Source organism: Mangifera indica, chromosome 17 (genome assembly GCF_011075055.1).
Source record: "Mangifera indica cultivar Alphonso chromosome 17, CATAS_Mindica_2.1, whole genome shotgun sequence".
NCBI lineage: Eukaryota > Viridiplantae > Streptophyta > Magnoliopsida > Sapindales > Anacardiaceae > Mangifera > Mangifera indica.
Genome location: NC_058153.1, coordinates 9,968,015 through 9,975,635, shown reverse-complemented (window position 1 = coordinate 9,975,635; position 7,621 = coordinate 9,968,015). Strand labels below are relative to the sequence as shown.

The 7,621-nt window shown below is 33.6% G+C and overlaps 1 protein-coding gene across 1 annotated transcript; it reads right to left on the bottom strand.

Moving 5' to 3' along the window:
- Positions 1-382: 382 nt before the first annotated feature.
- Positions 383-3,614, bottom strand: LOC123200224 (glutamate receptor 2.2-like). Its single transcript, XM_044615377.1, has 4 exons — positions 3,515-3,614; positions 1,173-1,984; positions 757-1,080; positions 383-592 (listed from the first exon to the last, which is right to left on the bottom strand). The coding sequence occupies exons 1-4, from the start codon at positions 3,612-3,614 to the stop codon at positions 383-385; spliced, it is 1,446 nt and encodes a 481-aa protein (XP_044471312.1).
- Between the last annotated feature and the right edge of the window lie 4,007 nt (positions 3,615-7,621).

Sequence of the window (7,621 nt, the reverse complement as noted above, 5' to 3'; positions counted from 1 at the left end):
AGTAATCGAACTTGATATTAGTGGATTTGACTAGAGGAACACCTCTGCCTTGGATGTAGGATTTCTTTTATGAAATCTGAACCAAGTATATCATGTTATATTTTTTCTTGTTTTCTGTTGTTATATTGTTCGGATCGAAATATCTTGGGGTTCGGTAATATAAATCTATAACAGTTATATTTGCTTATGTTTAATAGTGGATTCGACTAGAGCCTTGTCTTTGCCTTGGATGTAGTGTTTCAAATCGAAACCTGAACCAAGTATTTCTCATGTTTTTTCTTTGATTAATCTATTGCTGATTTTATTTTTTGTTTCTTGCTAATCCAGTTTACTAATATTGCAATTCTTGATTAAAGCATTCTTAATAAAACCTAATCTGAAACTAGCAAAATCCTATGAAGATAAGAGTTGTGATGAATGCCAACCAAAGATCCCAATGCCAAGGCTGAGCAAAAATCCAAATGTTTCTATGTTTATCACACTTAATTGGAACAAGCATGATCACACCAGACTCTAAGTATGGCAATGTGAACTCTACATATGATGTTCGGTTAGCCACAATCGTTGTATCTCCCACCACCATATCCACTTTCTGCATGCTCTCATACAAAAAAAGATCCATATATTTTATTTTATGGGAATGTATAATTTTCTAGTTAGGGATCTTAACTTTTCTTTAAGCTGATAAAGAAGATCTTCATAATTTCCAGCACTTTCTCCATTTTCATTAATGAAAGGGATAAATTTGTAAGGTACCGGGAAATCTAGTCCTTCTATGGCAGCATAGAAAACATCACAGCAGAAGCCAAGGCATTTTGTCTCATTTGTATGAGGATTATAATGAATGTCCACAAATTGAGTGGACCCATTTTTCTTCGGAATGGCTACTTTCAGTTCTGGTATAGCCCAACCTTTTGGTATTGTTATGGAGTCTCCAGACCAAAGAATCTTTTTCAGCTTATCCCTTGTTCCTTTATTTGAGTGTAAGTTTCGGGATGAGCCCTTTTCAGGAGTCCAATAACCAACAACTCTTTCTCCTGTTCCGATCATATTGAAAATTTCCAAGATTGAAGGTTGCAACTGCCCGTTCAACAAGTGAAATTCTCCGCTTAATCCTTTGATTTTCGTACCTAACATTTCACTCTCAAGTCTTCGGCCAATTTGAGAAACACCCCTAAGTTTGTAAGATCTATTGAACTTCTGCCATAGGTTGCCTTCAAAAAGCTTGTATTCATCAGGCCAATCTTCTCAGTCGCCATAGCTAGTGCCCATATTGTGTCATATGCCCACAAACCAAGTATATTTACTTGATCAGAGGTTAGACTATTTCGCTTCATGGCATGAAGGTTTTCTTTCCATCTATTTTTGAAGTTTTCAAGATGTTTTGCCTTGGGAATGTGAGGCCTAATGCCTAACACACCCTCCATCAAATCAATAGCCCTGGGATCCATGGCATCTAACGAATTAGATAAGCCATCAGTGATGAGCCATGCATAGTCTTTACTTATCATGCCTGCCTTCGAAGCAAGAACAAATAGTCGGGCCCCAAGTTTAGGAGAACTCATGTGCACAACGAAAATTCTTGTCTGCATGGTGGCCAGCATGTTCAATTCTCTTAATATTTCATAATCATCAGCTGAATTAGAGATTGCGCTAATGTGCCCTACCCGAATGCCTGTATCTTGGAAACAACCAATGAAATAAGGAATGATTCGACTGCCATATTCATTACCTTCATAGATAAGAACAGCTTCTCTCCATTCAAATTCTTGTAAAATGGCGGCAATTGCTTTCACTGACGAGAAGTTTTGAGTTTTATGGATCAGTTGAGGGTTTTGTGTGGAGGAGAGAGTAGGGCCTGACTTGGAGAATGAAACAAAAGGCACATGAGATTTTTGTCCTAGCTCAAGTAGAAATGTATTTCCAACAAAAGAATCTGAGCCTATGATCACATGTGCTTCACCATTCTTCAATAACTTCACAACTGCATCAAATTCCAAGAAATTTTCTAAACTAATATTTAATAATATAATAAAATTATAAATACATTTTTTTAATATACAATTAAATACACAAATAATATATCATTATGTAATTAGATAATTTTATATTAAAGATAAAATAATAATAAATCACATAATAATATATAATTTATATCTCCGATTACGTGCTTAAAAACATATATACATTACATTCCACCTAATAATAAGAAGTTAAATAGTAAAAAACTACACAGTAATATAGAGCTGACATTTAAAAAATAACATTTTTTTTCTTCTAATCATTATATAACTCACCAACCGATATCTATCAAACACAATCAATACCCATTCAACCAAAGATTTGTCAATTTACAAGAGGGTTCATTGGGAAGTTTTGAGGTTTGTTATCTTGAATTCAATTATAAAAATTATATGACTTATTTCCTACATTATTTTTTTTTTAATTTATTTAATTTCTTTTGTTTATTCATGTTTATTCTCTCATACTTGTATTGATTATATACACATTTATATAATTCTTTTAATCGACATTGTTTTATTGACTAAATTATTTATATACCAAAACATTAGAATCAAATATTAATATACTCTCGACATTAAAAAAGAAAGGTAAACAACCCCTAAAAATATTGCTCAGTTTACTTAAAAATCTTTAAAACAGAAACTAAAACTTTGGAATTGTAAGCCGCGTTTAATAATATTAATTTGTTAGCTATGGATGTTTAAATAATGAACAAAAATTCAATAATAAAATAATTCAAATAATTCCCCTTCGACAAGCACACATGCTCTTACACGGCCGTTATAATATTTATAATAGGCCAAAAGATTTGTTCCCACCATGGTTAAGTGTAATTCCATTCACACCCTCAAACATTTTAAAAATCCAAAGTCTCACTCATGAGCAAAATTTTATTAAAAAACTTTGTTAAAATTAAAGGTAAAACTGTTATTTAAAAATTTGAAAATTTAATAATTTCTTTTCACTTAAAGTTTGAAAAATGATAATTTCTTCTTAAGGTTTTGAAACTGTCGGCGGAGATGGTCAAATTCGCTATCTCTGACTACATTGGCTTTCCTTTATGGCGTATCTCTCCCTGTCAATCAAATCTCACTCTTAAAGAAACTGATTTCCTCTTTCGACAAAGACAAAATTGTCTTCGTTAGAGGAAATCAATTTCGTCAAAGGGTGGGGTTTAATCGATAGGGAGAGATAAACTAAGAAAGAGATTCGTTATCTATGGCCGCGTTGGCTCTCCCTCTCCAGGTTATCTCTCTCTGTCGATCAAGCCTTACCCTTCAACGAAATTAATTTCCTTAGACAAAGACAAAATTATCTTTGTCGAAAGAAATCAGTTTCATTGGAGGGTAAGGTTTGATCTACAGGGAGAGTCAATGTGGCTAGAGAGAATGAATTTTAGCATCTTAGACGATTTCATAACCCTAAGGAAACAATGATCACTGTTCAAACTTTGGGTGAGGGAAAATTATTAGATTTTTAAATTAATTACCCACTGAAGCCAAACCAATGATATTTTGTGATTCCATAGAGTGCAAAGATAATCTCGTTTGATAATTTGAGTGAGTAGCATAGAAATCCGAGATTGCCATGGATATGCATATATTTTCCATGGTAGAAACTGGTGAATTCATACTCAGAACCACGCCAATATTTACCAACTTTGATTCTTCAACTTCTGCTTTGATTAACTTGGATCTGAAGGGAAAATACAGAGAGATTATGAGATAATGCCATATTAGATAACTCAAAATGTTCATGTCAAACGCTAAGGTACAGATTATTGCTTAAAAATTAATTATTATGTATTATACCAACCTATAAATAGGCTACAGTGAAAATGAGAAGCTGAATATGTTAATCTATAAATTTGGTTACATCGTCAGTCAATTTACTCGAAATAGCAACAAAAATGTATCCTTGTTGTTAAGAAATATCCATCTTAATTATCAAGGAGGATCTCTTTGCTACTGGTGTAGAGCTAGCTTGTTAATTTCACCAATGGGGATAATATATCTTGATGGTATCGTTTGTAAAATAAATTAAAATCATTATTCTGGCAACCTCCAGGAAGTATGGATGCGTGGAACTAGTCAGTGATCACATCGATGGTTACCATCAAAATATATTCGTTTGCCTGCAATCATAAATATAAAATGAAGTTGTTTAGAAATTTGGCTGAAGCTTAATGAAATTGAAAGCTCGGCACGAAAGGAATTACAGATGTGTGGCTTCTAACCGTATCCTGAATATGTTACCTATTAGTCTGTTGTTTCTTATGTACAACAAACTTGCTTCTCAGGAACACAAAGTCTAGCTTCTGCAAGAGATTTAGTAAGTCAGCAAATTGAAACTCACTTAAGACACACTTCACTTCTATAGTTCTTGACAATAACTCATCCTGTCATATGTGTACATCAATCTTTATATGTTTTGTTCTTGAATGATACGTTGGATTTGGTTCTAATAAATTAGCACTTAGGACAAGCAGGCAATGAAATGTGCATTTCCTCGAACAGGCTATGTAGCCAAGCAAGTTTTGTGGCTGCTTGTGATAAAGATCTGTACTTAGATTCAGTAGATGATATGGCTACATCTTTCTCATGAGATCTAGTGGATCATGTTTTGACCAAGGTAAATGTAGTATCCTTAAGGTTGATTTCATATCATCAACTCCACTGGCCGGGTCAGCATCATAATAGCCTTCCAGTGTAAGGTTAATAACCAGATTAAAAATTAATCCATGATCTAGAGTACACTTAAGGGATCTTTCAAGCTTTTTCAAGTTTGCCAATAAACTATAATAGGATTTTTGTATACTAACTTAGCTTATTCATAGAATAGCCTAAATCAAGTCTGAACAAAACCTAATACTTCAAAGCTCCCATGGTGTTTCCAGAGATGGACTGAGGTGGGTTCAAGGAGGATCATTTGACCTTCTTTGACTTTTCAAAAAATCCACGAATTTAGATCAATTTGTAATTTTACTCCTTATGTTAGTATCAATTGTATAATATAACATATTCCTCTTTCTAATTTGAAAAAAAAAGGGAAATTATAAAAAATAGACAAAAGTAAGAGGGTTTAAGCGAAATTGCCCAAAAAATTAAGGTTAAAGCAAAAATGCCCAACTTTTGTGAAATGTCAAAACTACCCCTATATATAAACAAGGCAAATTTTCATATTTCCTACTGTGAAACTTCCACTGTCACTGTGCAAATCCAAAGAAAAATAGCCTTTTTTCCCACTGTTGTCCCACTGTGAAGCCGATTTCCGACGATTTTCTTGCTTTCCGGCTACCGAAAATGGTTAAGAAGGTTAGTATATCTTCCATAATCTTGTTTGAATCAAGTTATTGTTCATAGTATTGAGATTTGAGTGAGCTTTTGCAGTTTGAAACTTTAGGGTTTTGATTGTGAATAATGCTTAATATGTTTTGATTCTTGGTTATTTTCGTTGCATTTATTGAGGGGTTTTATGTTATAGCCTATGTAGATTCGATTTATGTTGAAATTGAAGGCCAAAATGACCGATTTTTGGTCAAAAATTGCGTTTGAAGCATTCGGCATTTCGACAGTTTCCCACTGTCACGAAGAACACTCCCACTATGACAGTGGGTTATGGGGGTTAAGTGGATTTTTTAAAACATTAAGGATCTGATTGTGATAGTTTAGTCCACTATAGGTGTTTCAAAATTTGCCATGTAACAGTAGGCTGCTGGGAAGAACAGTGGGTTGGGGTGAAAATTAACTATTTTGAAACTGCAGGGGCGGTAATAGATTCGAAAATTACTGAGGGGGCAAGGGATAAATCTTGGACTTGTTTGTAATAGAAATTTTCCCTGGGGTAAATTGATATTTTTCACATCTAGGGTTTCTCCACGTGTAGTTTTCGAATTTTATATCCGTTTTTTCTATTTTAAGATTTTTCAATATGTAGTTTTTCGATTTTTGTGCCTTCCAAACACATTTTATGATGTAATGACCTCGCATTTTGTAAATTTCTGAAGAATTTTTCGATTGTTGTCATTCTAGGGTATTTCAGCTTTTAAAATTTGAATTTTAGTTCCGTTTTTTAGAATTTCACTGTTTTACGATATATCGACTCGTATTTTTCAGATTTTCGAAGAATTTTTTGATTGTTACCATTCTGGGGTATTTCAACTTTTAGAATTCGAATTTCAGTTCCTTTTTTTGAATTTCACCGTTTTACGATATATCGATTCGTATTTTTCAGATTTTCGAAGAATTTTTTTATTGTTACCATTCTAGGGTATTTCAACTTTTACAATTCGAATTTCAGTTTTGTTTTTTCAAATTTCACTATTTTACGATATATTGACTCGTATTTTTCATATTTCTGAAGAATTTTTCTATTGTTGCCATTCTAAGATATTTCAACTTTTAGAATTCGAATTTCAGTTTCGTTTTTTGAATTTCACCATTTTACGATATATCAACTCGTATTATTCAGATTTTCAACTGATTTTTTGATTGTTAACATTCTTTGGTATTTTAACGTATAAAATTCGAATTTCAGTTTCGTTTTTTCCTTTTAACCGTTTTATAATCTTGAAATCTTATTTTTAAAATTTTGTGATCACCTTTTTTATTGTTTTGTATTTTTTATCTTTTTATGATTTTTTCATGAAGACATTTGTTTACATATTTTCCAGTCCGCCAAGGGAGCACACATGGTGGACTTGACCATGATTCAGGATTCTCCGGCTAAACCTCCTCCCGCATACATGCAAAAGGTAAAATAAATTGATTAATGCTAATTGTTACGTAGGATAGAATGATGAATTAATTATTTTTTGGAATCATGCAGCTTATTCGTACTGCACGTGATCGAATCGTTCGAAAGGGTTCGTTGCTTCGCACCCCGTATACAAATCCACTCAAAGAGAGGGTGAAACAGCAACTTAGGACCATTCCATCCTCTGCCTCAGAGCGTGATGAATCTTTCCTCACGTGGTACACCAGCGTTGCAGCTTCTGACGCACATAATGTCTACTTCATCGGGTCGAAGTCAAAGCACAGTTTTTAACGGCTCATGGTAGAGTTACGCGAGTGGCTGACCGATAATGTAAGTTGTCTATAATATATAATTCCAGAAAAATTTTGATATATTTATCAATAACTAACACATGTGAACTTGTTTATACCATTTTAGCATGTGGATTCTTTTTTGGCTTTATTACGTTGACACTAGGACAACCACCGTGCAACTGTTTCACAGTGGTGGATGACTGCCCACATATTCTTCGGAGGCCATATTGAGATGGCTTGGAAGAGTTGGCAGACCACACCGTTTGAGGAGTTTGAGTTTTCGGGGCTCTTCACGAGGATGGTTGAGGCAGCGTACACCTCGGGATTATTGTATAAACTATAGGGGATGGTCGATCAGGTATAGTATATATGTATTTTCATTACATTTAATTAGTTGAATTAATCTATAATTAACTAAAATTTGTCACTGTTGATAGGTTTACATCCCTATAAATTTCGACTGTGCACATTGGGCGGTCGGAGTTATAGATTTCTGTGAGTAGTCAATTAAGATATATGATTCAGATGTATCATATTCGGGGAATATG

What these genes read in the sequence shown, in the direction of transcription:
- LOC123200224 (XM_044615377.1), bottom strand. Translation starts at nt 3,614, where the DNA reads ATGGCAATCTCGGATTTCTATGCTACTCACTCAAATTATCAAACGAGA. An exon ending in TAGATCTTACAAACTTAGGG is followed by an intron (nt 1,081 to 1,172) that starts GTGTTTCTCAAA and finishes TTGAACGGGCAG; the next exon opens with TTGCAACCTTCAATCTTGGA. An exon ending in TAGAAGGACTAGATTTCCCG is followed by an intron (nt 593 to 756) that starts GTACCTTACAAA and finishes GAGAGCATGCAG; the next exon opens with AAAGTGGATATGGTGGTGGG.